The sequence below is a fragment of the Glycine soja genome, chromosome 1 (genome assembly GCF_004193775.1).
Source record: "Glycine soja cultivar W05 chromosome 1, ASM419377v2, whole genome shotgun sequence".
Classification (NCBI taxonomy): domain Eukaryota; kingdom Viridiplantae; phylum Streptophyta; class Magnoliopsida; order Fabales; family Fabaceae; genus Glycine; species Glycine soja.
Genome location: NC_041002.1, coordinates 27,893,919 through 27,913,203, shown reverse-complemented (window position 1 = coordinate 27,913,203; position 19,285 = coordinate 27,893,919). Strand labels below are relative to the sequence as shown.

The following is a 19,285-nucleotide window of genomic DNA, read 5'->3' as shown; positions in this document are numbered from 1 at the left end:
AAAATAAAGTTCTGAGCTACCAAATACAAGCAAACCAAAGGAATTCTTATACGTAAATATAAATAAGAATAGAATTGGAAGGGGGGGGGGGGGGGGGTGAAGGGTGATCAATGAAGTACATAAAAAGGTAGAATAGAACACAAAGATACGAAATAGGTGTGAACAGGTAGAACAGAATGAGGGACTAGAACACAAAAAATGGTGATGAACAGAACAGTGGTAGAGGAAAGGCATAGAGCTTTCTTCTACTCAGAGGACTTGAGTGAAAACTTAAAAGAGGAGCAGAGTATGAGCAAATGATAAACAGAACAAGAGAAGTGAGTGTGCCCTGGCTTGGCCATAAACTTCAGTGAGCAGTGAGTAATGGTTGTTGTGATGAAAAAGGGTGTAATTGAAAAATAACAAAAATAATGGTCAAACTCAAATGGGGAGGGGGAAGATGTGGAATTATACCTCCATTTTGTCACAATGGCCACAACAATTGTGAAATGCTGCAATTTTCAGTGGCAAACTCACTGTAGTGCAGTTTATGAATTATGTGCTGGTTGTGATGAGACACAGATTTAGAACTCTGATGTATGTGTATGTGTATGTGTATGTGTATATATGCTTGCAAATACAAATATATGTTATGCTTATATATATGTGCTTTTCTCATTGATGCTTTTTGATCTGGATTTATATTTGTCAAGCTCCATTATTGACTTTGAAATCAATTATTTCAATAATTTTATATCATTTCTTTTGTCATCTGATAGAATTTATTTCTTTTCCAGGCTATCAAAAGCATTCCTGAATGTGTACATCCATTGGTTTCTAGAATTTTGCCGTATATTGGACCAATTTTGAATAAAGTATGACTTTTCCAAGTTATTACAGTGTCTGGTTAGTGATTTTAGAATAATCTTGTTGCTTATACACTTCTGTAAATGTTCTTATAGCCCCAAGAGCAGGCTGATGGTTTGGTAGCTGGATCATTAGATCTGGTAACAATGTTACTGAAGGCAAGTATACTTGGAAACATGTCATCTTTGACCTTTGAGCACTTTATTTATCTTTATGGTTTTCTCATCTCAGTATGTTATTGCTTTATACAGAATGCCCCTGCTGATGTAGTGAAAGCAATATATGGTGTCTCTTTTAATGCTGTTATCAACATAATCCTTCAAAGTGATGACCACAGTGAAATTCAGGTTATTCTTTTTTGCTAGATAAACACAATCCTATTTCATTATTTGTATTTTAAACTATTTCTGATTATAGAATTAAATATATGCATTGATGTGACATGAGCAGAATGCTACAGAATGTTTATCTGCTTTTATATCTGGGGGAAGACAAGAAATTCTTGCATGGGGATCTGATTCTGGATCAACTATGAGAAGTTTACTTGATATTGCTTCAAGGTAGCAGTCAGTTATTTTACATTTCTAAGTAAATCTACTACCATTATTGCATCAAGCTTCCTTTTCATAATACTGGCAAGATTCTACCTTCTTTTCTACTATAGGTTCTATCTTGACTTTCTATCTAATGTATTTATTCCTAATTCTATATTTTTGTCTATTATGTTAACGCATCCGACACACCATTCTTATCTTTGCTACATATAGTTTATTTTCTTGGATTTTTGCTGCCCAACACTTGGTTCCATACGACATCATTGTTCCGACAGTTATGCAGTAAACTTTTCCTTTAAGCTTGAGTGATAGCTTTTTGTCACAAATAACACTCAAGGCACTTTTTTGTTTCAATTACCCAACTTGAATTCTATGATTTACATCATCTCTTATTTCTCTGGCATTTTATATGATAGACACAGGATAGTAAAACTGTTTTTTTTTTGGTCAGCGAAAATAAATATATATTAATAGAGTACCAGAGGTACCAAGAAATATAATTTACAAGGTAGATGCCACATGATTGGCTCCATGGCAGCCTTAATGTAATCTAATAGGTGCCAAAGTTTGGCTTCAAAGATGAGACTAATAGGTACAGTTAGTCTGCAATGGGGCCACATCTATTGGCTAAACCCTATGCTAATATTGCTAGACCAGATATTGTAATGAGTAACAAAGTCCTTCTCCAAGTTCCTGAGCCATGTCCAGAGTAAAAAGACTGCATCGTCCACCAATTTGTTAGAATTAAAGGTATCCTGTGAGAAGATGATGCTATTTTTGTGCCTCCAAATAGTCCATGTCAATGCCAACCACCACCACTTCCACCTGTTAGGCTTGGTGCCGATGGGGGCTCCGGATACATGCTGGAGGAAATGTTGTTTTGGATTATGCGGGAAAAACCCCACGATGTTCACCCAAGACAATGATTCCCACCAAACAGGGAGAACTTTGCTGCAATGGAAGAACAGGTGGCCTGCGGTCTCCTCCACACTTCTGCAAAAAGGACAAGTGCTGTCTTCTAATTCAATTTGTCGCCTTCTCAGGTTTGCTCGTGTCGGTAGTCTGTCTCTGAGTAGCCTCCATGCAAATGCTGAAATTTTGTTTGGAACCTTAAGTTTCCACAGTTCCTCAAAGGTACCATCCTGGATCCCGTTTGATATCTCCCCCCTCATCACACCATAAGTGCTTTTGGCCGAGTATTGGCCGCTGGTGTCAGCCATCCACACCCACTGGTCTCTAATGTGTGGGTGAATCCTGTGACTTTCAACATCTCTTAGGAATGAAACCGCCATCTCTATTTCACTATCAAACAAAGGTCTCCTCCATCTAAAGTCTCATTCCCACCCTGTATCTCCTTAAGTCCCCAGCTGCTGGATAGTTTGGTTTTGCTGGGAAGAAATAGAATACAGCCTAGGGTACTTGGCTGATAATGGGCCATCTCCATTCATCCAATTGTCCTCCCAGAACTGAAATTTGTCTCCACATCCAACCTTCTACTTAGTTGAATTCTGCAATGCAACGCCATGTTGTGGATGATGAGACACCAATTTCAAGTCCCTCCACCAAATGGATTCCCTATTGCTTCGAGGTGCTTCATTCAGACTCCTCCAACCGCCATACTTAGATTCCAGTATCCTAGCCCACAGTTCCCCCTGGTGCTGAAAGAGACTCCACTTCCATTTGCCAAGCAATGCTAGGTTGAAAGTGGTGATGTCTTTGATTCCCAGTCCCCCTCTTTCTTTTGGAAGACACACTGTGTCCCACTTAATCCAAGCTATCTTGTTTTGGTCATTAGCCCCTCCCCATAGGAATCTCCTCTGCAAGCTTACCAGCCTGTCCTCCACCTTTTTCGGGACCCTGAAAAAAGAGAAAAAATAAATAGGAATGGATGTTAGGATTGACTGTATAAGAGTCGCTCTCCCCCCAAAAGACAGGTGTCTTTGCTTCCATTTCGCTAATTTTCTCACACTTGCTAATGATAGGGTCCTATGTCTGAGATCTTCGTGGATTTGCTCCAATAGGAACACCAAGGTACGAAAAAGGAAAGGACATCAGACTACAGTTGAGGTAATTTGCTGCATCTGTCTTCCATTGCTCGGGCATACCAAATACTCCAAAACTGCTTTTAGCAAAATTAATTTTGAGGCCAGATGCAAGTTCGAAGGTCCTCAAAATTGCCTTGATTGCTTTCACGTTTTGCATAGATGCCTCACCGAAGAAGATTGTATCATCTGGATATTGAAGGAGACTGATTTTCACCCTGTGTAGGCCAACTAGGAAACCCCTAAATAGGCTTTTCCCCATGGCTTGTGAAATCAGGCCATTTAAGGCTTCAACAACAATGTTGAAGAGAAGCGGTGCTAGAGGGTCCCCTTGCCTTAGTCCTCTTTGAGGGGAGAACCAGAAGAAGGGCTACCATTTATCAGGACCGAAACCGATGCAGACTTTATACATACCTCTATCAATTGGATCCATTTGGTGCAGAATCCCATTCTTCTCATCATGTAGATAAGGAAATCCCAAGAAACAAAGTCGTACGCCTTCTCATAGTCAACCTTGAATACAATGCACGACTTGTTGCTTCTATTAGCCTCATCAACAACCTCATTTGTTATCAACACACTGTGTAACATATGCCTTCCTTCTATAAATGCTGATTGCCTCTCATCTATAATGAAAGGCATGACCTTCTTCAATCTGTTAGCTAGGATCTTAGCCACAATCTTGTACATGCACCCAATGAGTGAGATGGGTCTGTAGTCTGACAGCCTAAGCGGATCCGATACCTTAGGAATTAGGGCTATGAAGGATGCATTGGATCTCCTAGGAAAAATTTCATTGACATAGAATTCATCTAGAAATCGAAGGAAATCAGGATGTAAAATGTGCCAGAACTGCTTAATGAATTTGAAATTAAGTCCATCTGGGCCTGGACTTTTTTCACTCCCACAGTTCCACACAGCCCTTTGTACCTCATCCGCCTGAAATCTCTCCACCAGCCGGTCATTTTGCTGACTGTCTATGGTCTTGAAACTTATTCCATCCAATCGAGGTCTGTCATAATCAGATTCTTGGAAATGTTTAGAAAAGAACAACCTGACTGCCTCTTTGACTGTTATTGGCTCTTCAATCCAAGATCCATCGATCTTCACTCCTTTTAGGCAGTTGTGTCTCCGACTTGAATTGATCATCATATGAAAGTATCTAGAGTTACAATCACCTTCTTTAATCCACCTAGCTCTGGCCTTTTGTCTTAGTAGGGACTCGTGTGAGTGAGCCGCTAACCATAACTTTTCCTGAAACTTCTTTCTGGATACCAATTGTTGAGGGTCTAGGTGTCTGTCAATTGTGTCCTCTTCCAACTTGTTTAAGGCTGCCTCTATCTGCTTGTATTTTTTGAAAGTATCACCAAATTGTTCTCTGTTCCAGATCTTGATACTGTCTTTGAGTCTCTTGATTTTCTCTTTCAGCACGTATCCTCCCTATCCACTTAGCTGATTAGAGGTCCAGCTTTCCTGGACAATCTTCTTGAAAGAAGTGTCTGTGAGCCAACAATCAAGAATCCTAAATGGCTTAGGACCCCAATCTACACATGTGGATCTGAGCAACAGTAGGCAATGATCAGAGAAATTCCTCTCCAGTGTGTGTTGAGAGGTTCCTGGCCATTTGGCTAGCCATTCAGGGGATATCAGAAATCTATCTAGCTTGCTTCTAGCGGTTCCATTTGGTCTAAACCATGTGAATTTTCTGCCTACCCACGGTGCTTCGTCTACCTCCAACTCCTCAATCCGTTCATTGAACTCCCTAGAGCTGCTATCCTCCGTTCCCCTTTGACAGACACCCAATCTCTCTATAGGAGTCCTAATACTGTTGAAGTCGCCTAGTATGCACCAAAGTCCCCCAGGGTTTAGATTTTTCAACTGCAAGACACTGTCCCATAGCACTCTTTTGCTTTGAATGTCACAGGGCGAATAGATGTTGACAATATGAACTTGTTGTGCCTCTTTAAGCCATTGCCCTACCCGCATGATGAAACCATTCCCAGTTACCTTCCTTTCTGACAAAAATGATTTTCACTCCAGATGCATAAAAGTCCGCCTGCTAAATTCGAAGATGGATGTGCTTCCCAACTGACTTCGGGATCACCCCATAGGGCTTGACTCATGGCCCTGTCAATTATCTCCTTTTTTGTTTCCTGAATGCATAACATATCTATGTGTTGTGTAGTGACCATCCTTCTAATTGCCGGCCATTTGATCCCCCTCCCCAATCCTCTTACATTATAGGTGATAAACTGTGACTGACTTATGGTAAAGTATGGTTTCCAAGATTCACCTCAAAGATAGGATTGCTATCTCTTGCTATACTTACATTCTATATACTCCATCTGACTCTGCTTAAATGAAAGATTTGAACTTCTAAAACATGCCTTCCTTTTTTTTTTTGGAAGGCAAAAATATGTATATTAATATTAAACAGAACAGTACCAGAGGTATTGAAAATAACAGATACAAGACACAAAAGTGCCACCTTCCAAAAAGCAAAACAAACCCAACAAAAACCCAGCACAAGGACCCCAATACATATAATCAGAAATTTAACCAAAGGCCATCATAAGATTGGTAGACCAATGGTTAAATGATGTATTGAAACCTTTCTCTCCACATTTTAGCCAAGACCAAGCTAGAATTATGGCATCATTCAACACCTTTTGAGGTTCAAAAGGAATGCCATGAAACAGCAAGGAATTCCTATGCTGCCAGATTGTAATAGATAAAGCAATCCACCACCCGCCCCTCCTACTAAGATTTCTCGCTGCACCAAATCCATCACAGAATTGGATATAGTGGTTAGCAGGATCAGCTGAGAAAGCTCCTATAGCCTGAATCCAGCACATGGATTCCCACCATAGCCTCCTAGTCATTTTGCAATGGAAGAAAAGGTGCCCAGCCTCCTCATGCTACCAGCCACAAAGAGGGCACATAATATCCTGGATAGGGATATTTCTTCTGGACAAGTTGGCCCTAGTGGGGAGTCTGTCCCTAAACAACCTCCAAGAGAAAACCGCAGCTCTTGGGGGAATTTTCAATTGCCAAAGGATCTGGAAGTTCCTCCTGCTAGGAAAAGGGCTGTTGGAGGACATCAACAACCTATAAGCTGATTTAGTGGAATAGACACCACTAGAGTCAGCTTTCCAAAGCATCTTGTCCTGAACCTGTTGCTGGATAGAGATATCAGAAATTTCTTCCATGAAAGCAACTGCCATCTCATACTCATGGTCAAATAGTCTCCTTCTCCACTTTAAATCCCAACTCCATAAATTGTGAGAGAACTTTCCCATATTAGAAATAGAAAGATTCTGCTGTCTACTAATCATGAAGAGTTGATTATACTTCTGCTGAAGATTACAGCCCTCACTCAGCTAAGAATCTTGCCAAAACTTGATTTGATCCCCACAACCAACCTTCCATATCATATTCTGCTGTATAATGTTGAAATCAGGCTGATGATAAAGCCTTCTAAGGTCCTTCCACCATTGAGAGTGCCAACCTTTATCTCTGCCAGTCTGCAGGTCTGACCAGCCTCCATATTTGGATATTAGAACTCTAGCCCAAAACTGATTGTGGTTGGCAGCTAGGTCCCAAATCCATCTCCCCCTCAGGGCTGCATTGAATTTGGCTAGATCTTTGATCCCCAAACCCCCCTCATTCTTTGGGAGGCAGATCACATCCCATTTTACCCAAGAAATTCTCTTGTGGTGTTGGCTTCCCCCCCACATGAAATTCCTTTGAAGAGACACCAGCTTATCAACTATTCTTTGAGGAATCTTGAAGAAAGATAGAAGATAAATGGGGAGAGCATTCATAGATAGATTCTTCTGGTTCCACTTGAAAGTTTAGCTTCAAACTTAGAAATCAAAGGCTCCCAAACAACCCTGCTTGAAGATTTAATTCTAATAGGCATACCCAGAAAATGGAAAGGAATGTCCATCTGTCTACAATTCAGAAATTGGGCTGCTTACTGAATCCAATTGGCCTGAACCCCAACCACCCCAATTTGGCTTTTGGCAAAATTAATCTTCAGTCCCGAGGCCATTTCAAAGCCTCTCAGCATGGACTTCAAGACTACAACATTCTCCCACGAGGCCTCACCAACAAAAATTGTGTCATCTGCATATTGCAGGATATTTATAGGTAGGTTTTGCTTCCCAACCAATAAACTTCTATATAGGTCTTTGTTAAGGGCCTCTCTCATCATACCAGTAAGCCCCTCAGCCACTATGTTAAAGAGCAAAGGAGCTAGAGGATCCCCTTGCCTCAAACCTCTAGAAGGGACAAACTCTTTTGTGGGGCTCCCATTAATTAAGACTGAAATGGTAGCTGATTGAAGACAAATAGAAATCCACTTTCTCCATTTAAGGCAGAAACCTAATCTCATCAACATGTAATCCAAAAAAGACCAAGATACTGAATCATAGGCTTTTTCAAAATCCACTTTAAAAATCATAGCAGACTTTTTTCTTTGAATAGCTTCATCCACCACTTCATTTAGAATCAGAATTCCATGGAGAATATGCCTATTCTTGATGAAGGCTGACTGCCTTTCATCTATTAATCCGGATAACACTACCCTCAGCCTGTTTCCTAAGAGCTTGGCTATTATTTTATACATGCAACCAATGAGGGATATGGGCCTGTAGTCATTTAATGACTGTGGTTGAGTAATCTTAGGAATAAGAGCCACAAAAGATGCATTGCTGCCTCTAGGAAAAGTGCCATGAGTATGGAATTCATCCACAAATCTTCTAAAATCAGGTTGCAACAATTCCCAAAACTCCTTAATAAAATTAAAATTGAAGCCATCTGGACCTAGGCATTTATCTCCAGCACAGCTCCAAACAGCATCCTTGATCTCTTTGTCAGAAAAGGGGGCAGTCAGCCCCTCTCTTTGATATTGGTCAATAGAGGGAAAAGAGACCCCATCCAAAGTAGGTCTATAGGGATTCTGTTCAGTGAACCTCTCAAGAAAGAAGTTAACCACTGCATTCTTAACAAGGTCAGGCTGCTGGACCCAAGTACCATCAATGAGAATACCATGAACTGCATTTGAGCTTCTTCTGAAATTTATCACCTTGTGGAAGTAAGCTGTATTTCTGTCACCCTCCTTGATCCACTTAGCCCTAGATTTCTGCCTCAACAAGGATTCATAAGCATTTGAAATATCCCACAGCTCTTGTTGCAAAGCTCTCTTGGTTATAACTTCACTATCAGATAGAAGTCTATGAGAAGCTTGATTCTCCAAATCACTTAATTTCTGCTTGAGATTCTGAATCTTGGAAGCTTTAATGTCCCCCTGGTCTTTACACCATTGTTTTATAGAGTATCTCAAGTTCCTCAACTTGTTTTTAAGGGCAATTCCCCCCAACCACCTTGCAGATCTGTATTCCAGGCCTCTTTGATCAGAGTGATACCCTTTATGATTAAGCCACCAGTCCACAACCCGAAAAGGTTTAGGGCCTCAATCCACCAGCCTTGTCTTCAAAATGATTGGACAATGATCAGAATAATCTCTTTGAAGGACATGTTGGGAAGTATCAGGCCACAAGGATAACCACTGGTCAGACACCAAGAATCTGTCCTGCCTACTCTTGGCACTGCCATTGGGCCTAAACCAAGTAAAATTGCTGCCAAGGCATCTAATATCATGGAGTTCCATCTCAGATATCCAATCATTGAAATCTGAGGTATCTGAGGTGACAACACTCCTCTGAGATAAGCTAATTCTCTCCTCCTGGCTCCTGATAGTATTGAAATCCCCTAGAAAGCACCATAAACCAGTAGGGTTAGAAGCCTTGAGTTGCCTCAAATCATCCTACAAGGTCCTCTTCCCAGCTAAGTCACAAGGTGCATAAACGTTAACAATTCGAATCCACTGATTCTCTTTTACCCACTTCCCTTCCAGAATTATAAAACTTCTACCTTTAACCCTCCTCTCCACCTGAAAATGTGAGTTATTCCACATGCACAACAACCCACCTGATGCTTGAATTGAAGGAACAAAATCCCAAGACACATAAGAATCTCCCCACATAGATTGGCAGATGAGCTTATCAAAAGACTCCTTTTTTGTTTCTTGAATACACACAAGGTCCACCTTATGCTTCATATTAAGCCTCTTGATGGCAGCCCAGTTAATCCCCCTACCCAACCCTCTAGAATTATAGGAGAGAATAATCATGATGGAGCCAATTTAATTCCCATCTCAGCTGCAGCCTTGTTATCTCTGTCTTCCATGTCTAACATCATCTGTCGAACCTTCAAGCTATCTTCTTCATGGGTCAGGCCCATTTGTTTTACTAAGGCATATTGGTTTTCCAGGGTATGAGAGCTGGGTTGCCCAGGATTATTATCTTGGGGTTTTCTATTTGGAACCTCTTTAGGAGCCAAGAGGTCCACAGCTGGTTCTTCATTAGATAGGGCCTGTCCTCTATGCCCCAGTAGCTCTTTTCTCCTAACATAGTACCTAGTAGTAGGAGCTGAGATTGGGCCTTGAGGTCTGAGGCCCAAATCTCCCCCTCATCCACGCATATAATAGGTTTGCCTGGGGGTGTATGATTCCTATTATGAGGCTGGTCAAAGGGAGCTGGCAAACTTTCTTGATTCAGAATTGGCTTATGCTGCACTCCTCCTGCATATCGGACTGCACCTACAGGAATATCCAGAAAAAGGTTTCCATGTTGGGCTTCCTGTTTTTGATTATTAGCACTCCCTTCCTTATTAGGTAAATCATTAATTGCACTCCTCTTTATCAGCTTTTGACCAGAGCTGACTTCGTTGGACACTGCAGAATCAATGGTTGGGGGATTCAAAAAATTATTGTCGTTGGGTGGGAGGTCCCCATCACCATGGTCGCTGAAGGCCCGGTCCAAACAGCGTCGACCAATGGCTTTTACCCAATGGCCACGACGTGTTTGGAGGGAGCATGGCTGGCTCCCGTCGGAGGAAAATCCGTCAACGTTGCCGGGACTGCCGTCGGAGATGTCGAACGGACTATCATCCCTATGGGTATCAGCTCCGGCGGAGCCCGAGCTGTTTGGCTCCGTGGAGAACAGAGATGGCGGAAGCCCACTGGTCATTCTCTTCGGATTCGGCCACGCACCCAAACAGGTCATGTCTTCAACCACATGAAGGACGTGTGGAGCTCCATCAATGGCCGCCATTACCGCCGATTGTATCCCTGACCTCCTCTGTGTCCTGATGAGAATCCTGGCCACGTCAATCCGCCGTCTCTGCTCCACCATTTCATCAACTTCCACCAAGTCTCCTATGTCCGCCACCACTTTTCCCATAGATTCTGGCTCCCACACCGTCGGCGGCAAGCCCCACAGGAGAACCCATGCCAGCCTATGTGTCGGACTGATGTCCTGGGACCATTTCTGAAGGTCCAGGAGCGGTGTGGATCCATTCGTCCTCTCCTCATGTATAATCTGCGTGGCCTTGGAGTCTTGCAAATTATGGAGGATGACCCAATCATCACCCCAATAACATGGGGTAACATCAGTATCTATTACCCATTTGAGTTTGTTGTCTAGCCTTTCGAACATACCGATATTTTTTAGCCGTCCCACCCATGCATTCCGTATTCATTTGTTCTGTACCCTGGTTGTATCAAGGACCACCGATGTCTGCACATCCTGTGAGAGCTGGGAAGATTCTGGCTTCTGGTGACAAAGGTTAGTCGTTCCCGGTGAAAGCGCTTTAACCACCTCGGCGTACGATCGAAGTCTTCCACCATTAACATTCGTTTTCGAACCTCCTTGGCTACGTCTAACCTCAGCTTGTAAGTTGGCATTATCAGCCTTAATGTTAACATTTTGTTTCCTTATGGCCTCCTTACTCCTTTCGAACTTGGGCTGGTTAACGAACATTTTCATCCTTCCGAAGAAAATGCTGTTATCTAGTTTTCTTTCCAGCCTCTCTACATCATCAACATCCTTATACCTGACAAAACCGAATCTCTGCCCTTCTCTATTTTTATGTTTGGGGATAAAAACCTCCCAGACCTTACCCCATCTTTGGAAGGTCTGCCATAGGTCCTTCTCATTTACCCATGTGGGGAATCTAGAGAAGTAAAAAGTTGTGATATCAGCCTTGTTCCCCCATGAGACAGTTCTATTAGCTCGATGTTGGTTTGTTGGTCTTGGTTGCACCCTACTAGTCGTCGTAGTTTTGTTCCTCCTACGGGTTACCTCAACCCAGTCTCCATGGTTGACTAAGGATTTGTAGTCGTCCTCGTGATCCACAGCTCCTTTCTCTGCACTTCGCCTTTGTATATTGTACCCTCCACGTTCATTGCTCCAACTCCTTACACGTCCTCGTCGCACTCTCTCCAGGTGTCTCCCTCGGGGTTGCCCTGTGTTTCTCTCGCTGTCTCTCGATCTCTCCCCCCCTGTCTCACACTCTCTCTCTGTCTTCTCTCACTCTCTCTCTGTTTCTCTCTCTCATTCTCTATTTTTTTTCCAGTGAGACATGATATATATACCCTAAAACTGCCTCTATGCTTATATATAATGAATGTAAAATTTAGCAGTAGTCCAAATCAATATTCAATAGACAGGCAAGGAGTGCAAAATTTAGCAAATGTCCTAGTCATTTATTTGGACAGTGATGCTTCAATGAATTAATAAATTAATATTAATGGTATGTAGCAAGTTTGTAGGCTACATGTGGCACCTTCCTTTGATATCCGAGTAATGTATAGTGCAATGCTCATTCAGAATCAATTCCACCTAAAACATGCCTTCATATTTCTAACTTCTCATTTAGTTCCTGTCAACGTTCTAATTTTCACTATATCATCCACAAAGGCATGCATGGAACTGATTCTTGGATATGCTTAGTAAGCACATCCTGTACCAAGGTAAAAGATAGCGGCTGGACTTTGGTTATATCAATTTTGAAACATGACACTATAATGCCCTATTGTAATTAATAAAAGTAGTAAATTGCACCTTCCACAAAAAAAGAGACTAATTGCTGAATGCTGATTAGTTTAAGTAATCAAAATGTAAAAGTCTTACTTTGCTTCTGGTTCATCTGAACTCTCTAGTCCAGTGTCCATTACAGTTAAAAGTAGGGCAGTTTTATTATGGTTTTAGTTTTGGTTTTCTACTTTTGTGTGTATATGCGGGTGTATCTGTTCCCTGTTTCTGATTTGTTATCTGATTTCTTGTAAATTTTGGAACAGACTGCTAGACCCCAAATTGGAAAGCTCTGGGTCTCTCTTTGTTGGAAGTTACATTCTTCAACTGATTTTGCATTTACCATCACAGATGGCTGTACATATACGAGACCTGATTGCTGCTCTTGTCAAACGCATGCAATCTGCTCAAAACTCTGTCTTGCTAAGCTCATTGCTAATTGTTTTTGCCAGACTGGTAATATCGCCAACTTTTCAGATTAATTTGAATGATTCTACTGTCAGTTTTTGGTGGTAATGGTTAATGGTCAAATTTCTATTTCTATTTGGTTCTCATTGATTTGCTAATAGATACAGTACAAAAGCAGAAGTGGGCTTAAGGCCCAATAAGCACAACACATAAAGTAGAACCCACAAACTCTAACACTATTAATAACCTTCAGAGGTTGAAAGCCAGTGCTTCTGGAAATGGTCATTTATAACATTTTTTGCTATTAATCAAGGCAAAGACTACGGTGGACAAGCTTGTAAGTGGTTCATGATGAACCAACTATATCAACTGTTGGATTCATCTAATTTATATGGTTCCAATTTACACCACTCACACTAGATTTATTGCTTCCCTCCTAGCAACCTTCTGATCACCATTTGCCGTTGTCGGAGGCAATTTCTGGCAACGGCATTTTTTTTAATCCTTTCCTCACCACCTTTGTTCCTTTCTCTCCCCATCAATCCCTTGTCTTCGACTGCAATTGTCTTTCACAAAATACTGGTACCCCTAAAATGTGAAATTAAGGCCATTCCAAGATTGAAAAGTGAAACGCAACATAAACATCAAAAGTGATGCATATGACCGAAAGTGCATTCAACATACTAATCTTCAACACAACAACAAACAAATGAAAAAGTAAAAAAAAATAATAGCTTCATTTAGACCTACTTTCCAGGGCCTGCTTTACACTTTAATGGGAATTAGAGTTGATGTGGACACAGATTCACTATGAGACATAGTATTTGATGATTGAGGATGAGTGGGAGAGGGTGCAGTTGGTATAGATTCACTAGATGACACCGTATTGGATGATTGAGGATGAGTGGAGGTGGATTCAGATGAGGTCTGATTTAAGGCAGTAACAGAGAAATCAGAAGGAACAGAGGGAGCTGAAAGGGAATTGGAGGAGGGTATTTGGGAAAGTGAAGGTGTAGAGGCTGAAACAGGAGAAGATAGGTCAGGATTGAGGTTGAAATAGGAAGTGATATTCTGTGTTGAACTAGAGGAAGAGGAAAACAAATCTAAATATGGAAACCTCAACTCATTAAACAAAACATCCTTAGAAATATAAATTCTACCAGTTGAAGACAGATATTTATAGCCTTTATGTGAAGAGGAGTACCCCAAGAAAACACACTCTTGAGACCTGAAATCTAGTTCATGAGTATGATAGGGTTTCAACAGAGGAAAGCATGCACAACCAAATGTTTTAAGAAAGTGAAAATCAGGCTCTTTGTTAAAAGAGTGACAAATGGAATAGCAAAGTTGAGTGATGCAGTGGGTAACCTATTAATCAAATAGACTGCAGTGACAAAAGCATAATCCCAAAACTGTAGAGGTAGAGTTGCATGATGAAGTAATGTGAGTCCTAGATCAACTATATGCCTATGCTTCCTTTCAACTACACCATTTTGATGATGAGTGTGTGGGCAAATTAACCTGTGTGAAATGCCATAGGAAGCTAATAAAGCAGAGAAGGGTCTGTATTCACCACCCCAATCAGATTGAACCCCTTTTATTTGTGTATAGTTGAAGTTCAACTGATAACTTGAAAGTTTGGAAAACAGGCACAGTTTCAGTTTTGGTTTTAATAGGAAATATCCAAGTATATCGTGAAAAGGCATCAATAAATGATACATTAATTTGAAACCAGGGTAGGAGGTTAAATGAGATGGCCCCCATAAATCTGTAAAGACAAGTTCTGAAGGAGAATAAACTGAAGTGGAAGCACGAGAAGACAGGCTATGAGACTTTCCCACACAACAAGAGATACAAAATCTGAAATCACTTTATTAGATGATGAAATGTTACACTGATCAAGAACAAGTTTTAGTAGATGACTATTAGGGTGTCCTAACCTAGCATGCCAAAGGTTAACAGTGCTAGGAGATGAAAAACCAGAACTAGATGTTACAGTAGACTCTTTATTAGCAGTAGAAGATGTTGTTGATAACAGCTAAGGTCTGTGATCATGGAGTTTGATGTCATGGAAAGAATAGAGACCATCAGCACCCTGAAGGAGCACTTTATTAGTCCCCTGTGATTTGACAAGGTATAAGTGAGGGTGAAATTCAAAGAAAACATTATCTTTAGCAAACTGACTGACACTTAGTAAATTTTTCGAAATGGAAGGAACATGTAATAGCTTATTAAGTTTGAAAGTAATATGAGAGTCATTAGGAGACAAAAATGATGAAGAACCAGTGTTGGAAATGCTCAAACCTTCACCATTTCCTATAAAGATTTGGTCAGGTCCATCAAAATGTGACAGCTGTTTGATATGCTGTGATTCACCAGTTACATGGAAACTAGCTCCAGAATTTGGAATCCATGTTGAGTTAGCTTGACCATTACCCTGAGGTGTTGAATTGGTAAGCATCACACTAGGCTGGCTGGAGGACTGAGCAACTGGTTTAGAGTTAGGATTAACCCAAGTGTTTGAGGTCCTACCTAAGGCAATCGAATAAGGAATTGGTTGGAGTGTAGTTGTATCAACAAAGGTGAGTGACTCATGAGGTTAAAAATTCATATTAGAACGAAAGTGGAACACATTAGCAGTGTGACCATACTTGAGGCAGATTAGACACTGGAAGTTAGCAAATCTGCCTCCACTGTGGCCTTTTCTAGAACCACCGCGACCACCACCTCGATCAAACAAAGCATTGCGACCACCATTACCTCTGCCATAACTTCCTCTGAAACTGCTGGAATCATTAGCTTTGGACGAACTTTCATATGAGTAGCCTTGAGTGTAATTAATAGACAGAGATACAAGCAGTTGGGTGTCGCGATTGTATCGAACTAGGCGAGTTTCATGGCCATAAAGGAGAGCCTCAATCTCTGCAATAGATGGCGTGCGCTTTTTGCTTTCAATCGCGGAAACCACTGGTGCATAATCCGAAGGTAAACCTTCAAGAATAGCATCAACATGCTCATTATGGAAAACTGGAACTCCAAAACCGGCGAGCTCGTCGACATAGTTTTTGATTTTGTGAAGGTACTCGTCCATTGTTTTCCCGTCGAGTGAGACAGCACGCATTGCCGTTTGCAATTGATGTGGCCTAGACTTGGTGTAAAGACTAAAATGCTCGTGAATCTTCTCCCATACCTGATAGAAGTGATTCGAGCCTAGCATGCGGGAAAGGACAGACTTTGAGAGTGTCAACTGAAGCCAAACAAGCAATTTTTGGTCCTGCACTTCCCAGGCTTTATATTCAGGATTAACGCGATCCATGATCCGATCATCCTCTTGGAGAAATTGAGGTGGAACGATCAGATTAACCCTAAACCTCTGCAGTTTATGGGACTTGATGACTTGACTGGCACAACATATTGTCGACAAATGTGAATTAAAACTTTGAGATGCCGAAGCCATGATCGTGAAGATGAAGCTCGATAAACTAAGGAAAGTGAATTTTACTTTACAGAGAATAGAAAACTGATCTTGTTGAATCAGAAAAGTTAGATCTAATATTGTTACAAAAGAGGTATTTATAAACCTCTAGACCTTGAAGCTAATCACAAACTAACTAACAACTAACAGAATTCTGTTAGTGAAAGAAAAGTAGTTTGCTTATACTAACTGTCCTGCCTGCAATTACTGTTTGTAACAGTTATTTTTATACATTCATTCTAATAGTATTAGGTTACAGCGATGGCAGATTTGGTGGATCTCCCTGACATGGTGCATTTGGCACCATAGAGATAGGATTTTATTCTCAAATGACAACTTCAAAGGCCACAAGTTGTTGGAGGCTGCTTTATTCTTCTGCTGGACATGGCTTAAAAATCTGGAAAAAGGATTTGATATTACATTCCACCACTGGTCCAACAAAATCTGGCTGGGGGGGGGGGGGATTAGCTTATAGATATTTTGTGGTTGGGTGCCTAGCTTACAGTCAGATCTATGGTTGCCTAATTGTATTGCATGTATTAGGTCACCATAGCTTTGCATAGTATGGTGCTAGGTTGTATATACAACAGTACCTCTTGTACTGAATTTAATATTATATATAATATAATCATACTTTTGCTGATAAAAAAAAAAATCTATGCGACTTTGTTATGCTACTTTTTCCCTTCATGTTTCTCCTGAATTTTGTGTTTCCCTTATCAATAATTATTCTTTGTTAGTAAGAGCCTGTGTTTTGACGTATCCTTTTAATTTTTTATTTTCTGGTTCATGTGAAGTTATCCTTAGCATCTTATTTTGTATCACATTATATGTTTTGCAATAAAGCTGCTCCTTTCCCTTTTTGTTCTTACTCTGTAGGAATAAGTTACTGAAATATTACTTAAAATTCAGGTACACATGAGTGTTCCTAATGTTGGACAATTTATTGATTTGCTGATCTCAATTCCTGCGGAAGGACATGGTAATTCCTTTGCTTATATAATGTCAGAATGGACTAAGCAGCAAGGTGAGCATCCATCTACTGTTATATTTGTTAAGGTATCTTAGTTTGTGATTTTTTTGGGATTTTGTTTTTTGCAAATTATGAACTTGTCACTACATAGTTTGTCCATAGGACTGAAGTATGTTTCTGTAATTTCTCTTTTTGGTTATGGCTATGGAGTTATCCTCATGAATGAATGGTTTAAACAGTCATTAGTTTTGACTCTACTGTTAAGGATCAAATCCAAATACCAAATAGTGTTTAATGCTTTGTGTTGGAAATAGGAATATTTTAGGAGATGCAACTCTAGTCTCAAATATAAGAAAAAAAAACACCTTTTTCTTGGTCTCAAATATAAGAAAATTTCAACTATCAGTATCTCATTTAATGCTACTATCTCTAAAATACCCTTCATGTAATTGAGGTTATAGTTCTAATGACTCCTTTTTATTCATAATACCAAGTTTGAATGAAGGGTAAGTTGGGGGAATTTAACTTTTAATTGAGACTGATGCAATTGAATGTGGTTAACTAACTTTCTTAGTTAGCGTGAATCGTTTTTGTCTCTTATATTTGAGACCGGAGGGAGTAAGAACTTCAATATTTATTTTTTCAAGTTGCCTAGATACTTGTTATAGCTAAGTTCAATGCATCATAGGAAGTAGTGGTATCTTAATTGTTCTCTTGTAAATATTTTTGGCATTAATTTTCTTTGTAATTCTCTTGAATATAAATAACTATTTCAGCATTAATTATCTCTGTAATTATCTTATTGCGCATAGGAAGTAGTGGTATCTTACATGTTTGTGCATTCACCCATACATGGCATCATCAAAATAAAACCTAGCAAGCAAAGTCTCTAAAGCTATTATAATATTTATTTTACTAATACAAGACACAATAAAGCTTACTCTTCTATCTTCAGTAGGTGTCTTGGTCATCAAGGTTTGCTTCCTCTTTTCTTTGGATTTAATGTCTCAAAGATTTCCATCTCACTGGGTCCTCAACTCTGGAGCCACAGACCTATGATATGACCCCATCATCTAAGGACTTTTCTACCTATTCCCGAAGTCCCAACAATAAGAGAGTAACAACTGCAGATGACTCCTCCACCTTTAACTACAACTGTTGTGTTGCTGGATATGAAGCTGCCCCACAATTTACTAACACCTATGCTATCTTTGTTGGAATCTTCCCCCATAACATAAAGGCTTTCCTTGAAGTTAATCCAACCAAGCTATGCAATGTTAACTGCTTAAGCTTCCTTTTCCATACTATTTCTTCTCCCTCCTCTCCTCGATCAACTCCATTATTGGATTCTTCTTCCTCTATTAGCATGATCTTTAGATGCTTATTCTTGCTATGTGAGTAGGGGAGTATCTTTCATCGCGAGTGAAACACAAGCCTTTCATCTTCAGGAAGCTGCTTAGGGGTGGAATTCAAATTTGACCCTTTCTCTTCCTTTCCCAGTTGAAATTTGGTTGCTTCCTTATTTTGCCCATCACTTATCATATTCACTTATTTCCCACTGCTAAATGGTGAGGCTCTATTGCTTCCCCAAGACTCTACTCTTCTTCCACTCTTTGTATCCTTTTCCAGTACTCCCTTCAATAAAAAATGAGAGGGGGGGGGGGGTGGAATTTTTTTCACATGATTAGAATCAACAATAATTAATTTCTACTATTAATAATATATTACAATTTAGTCTAATGAAAAATAAGATATGTCATGAAAGTAAATAAATATAATTATATTTTGTGCAAAAAAAATAAATAGAAATAGGAAAGCATTCTTAGGACTTAGTTGAATTAAGGAGTAGACTGAGATTGATATAATTATTGACTTAAATATGAATAACATTGAAACAATAATTTAGTAAGTCAAGATTAAATAATACTAATTTTTTAGTCTAAATACACCAATTTGAGACCAAAATAATATTTATTGTAGAATAACAAGTTGAATAAAGTCCAAAGCAAATATTGCTTGAACCAATCTTTGATATAGAAGTTTATTAA

At 40.0% G+C, this 19,285-nt stretch overlaps 1 protein-coding gene across 1 annotated transcript in view; it reads left to right on the top strand.

Annotated features, from left to right (window-relative positions):
* LOC114414385 (importin-9-like) overlaps nucleotides 1–19,285 on the top strand; it is a 66,997-nt gene that overhangs the window by 33,347 nt on the left and 14,365 nt on the right. The window contains exons 21-26 of the mRNA XM_028378632.1: nucleotides 777–854; nucleotides 942–1,004; nucleotides 1,098–1,193; nucleotides 1,297–1,406; nucleotides 12,648–12,837; nucleotides 17,177–17,291. Of these exons, the coding sequence (XP_028234433.1) occupies nucleotides 777–854; nucleotides 942–1,004; nucleotides 1,098–1,193; nucleotides 1,297–1,406; nucleotides 12,648–12,837; nucleotides 17,177–17,291 (652 nt within the window). The remainder of the gene's footprint in view (nucleotides 1–776; nucleotides 855–941; nucleotides 1,005–1,097; nucleotides 1,194–1,296; nucleotides 1,407–12,647; nucleotides 12,838–17,176; nucleotides 17,292–19,285) is intronic.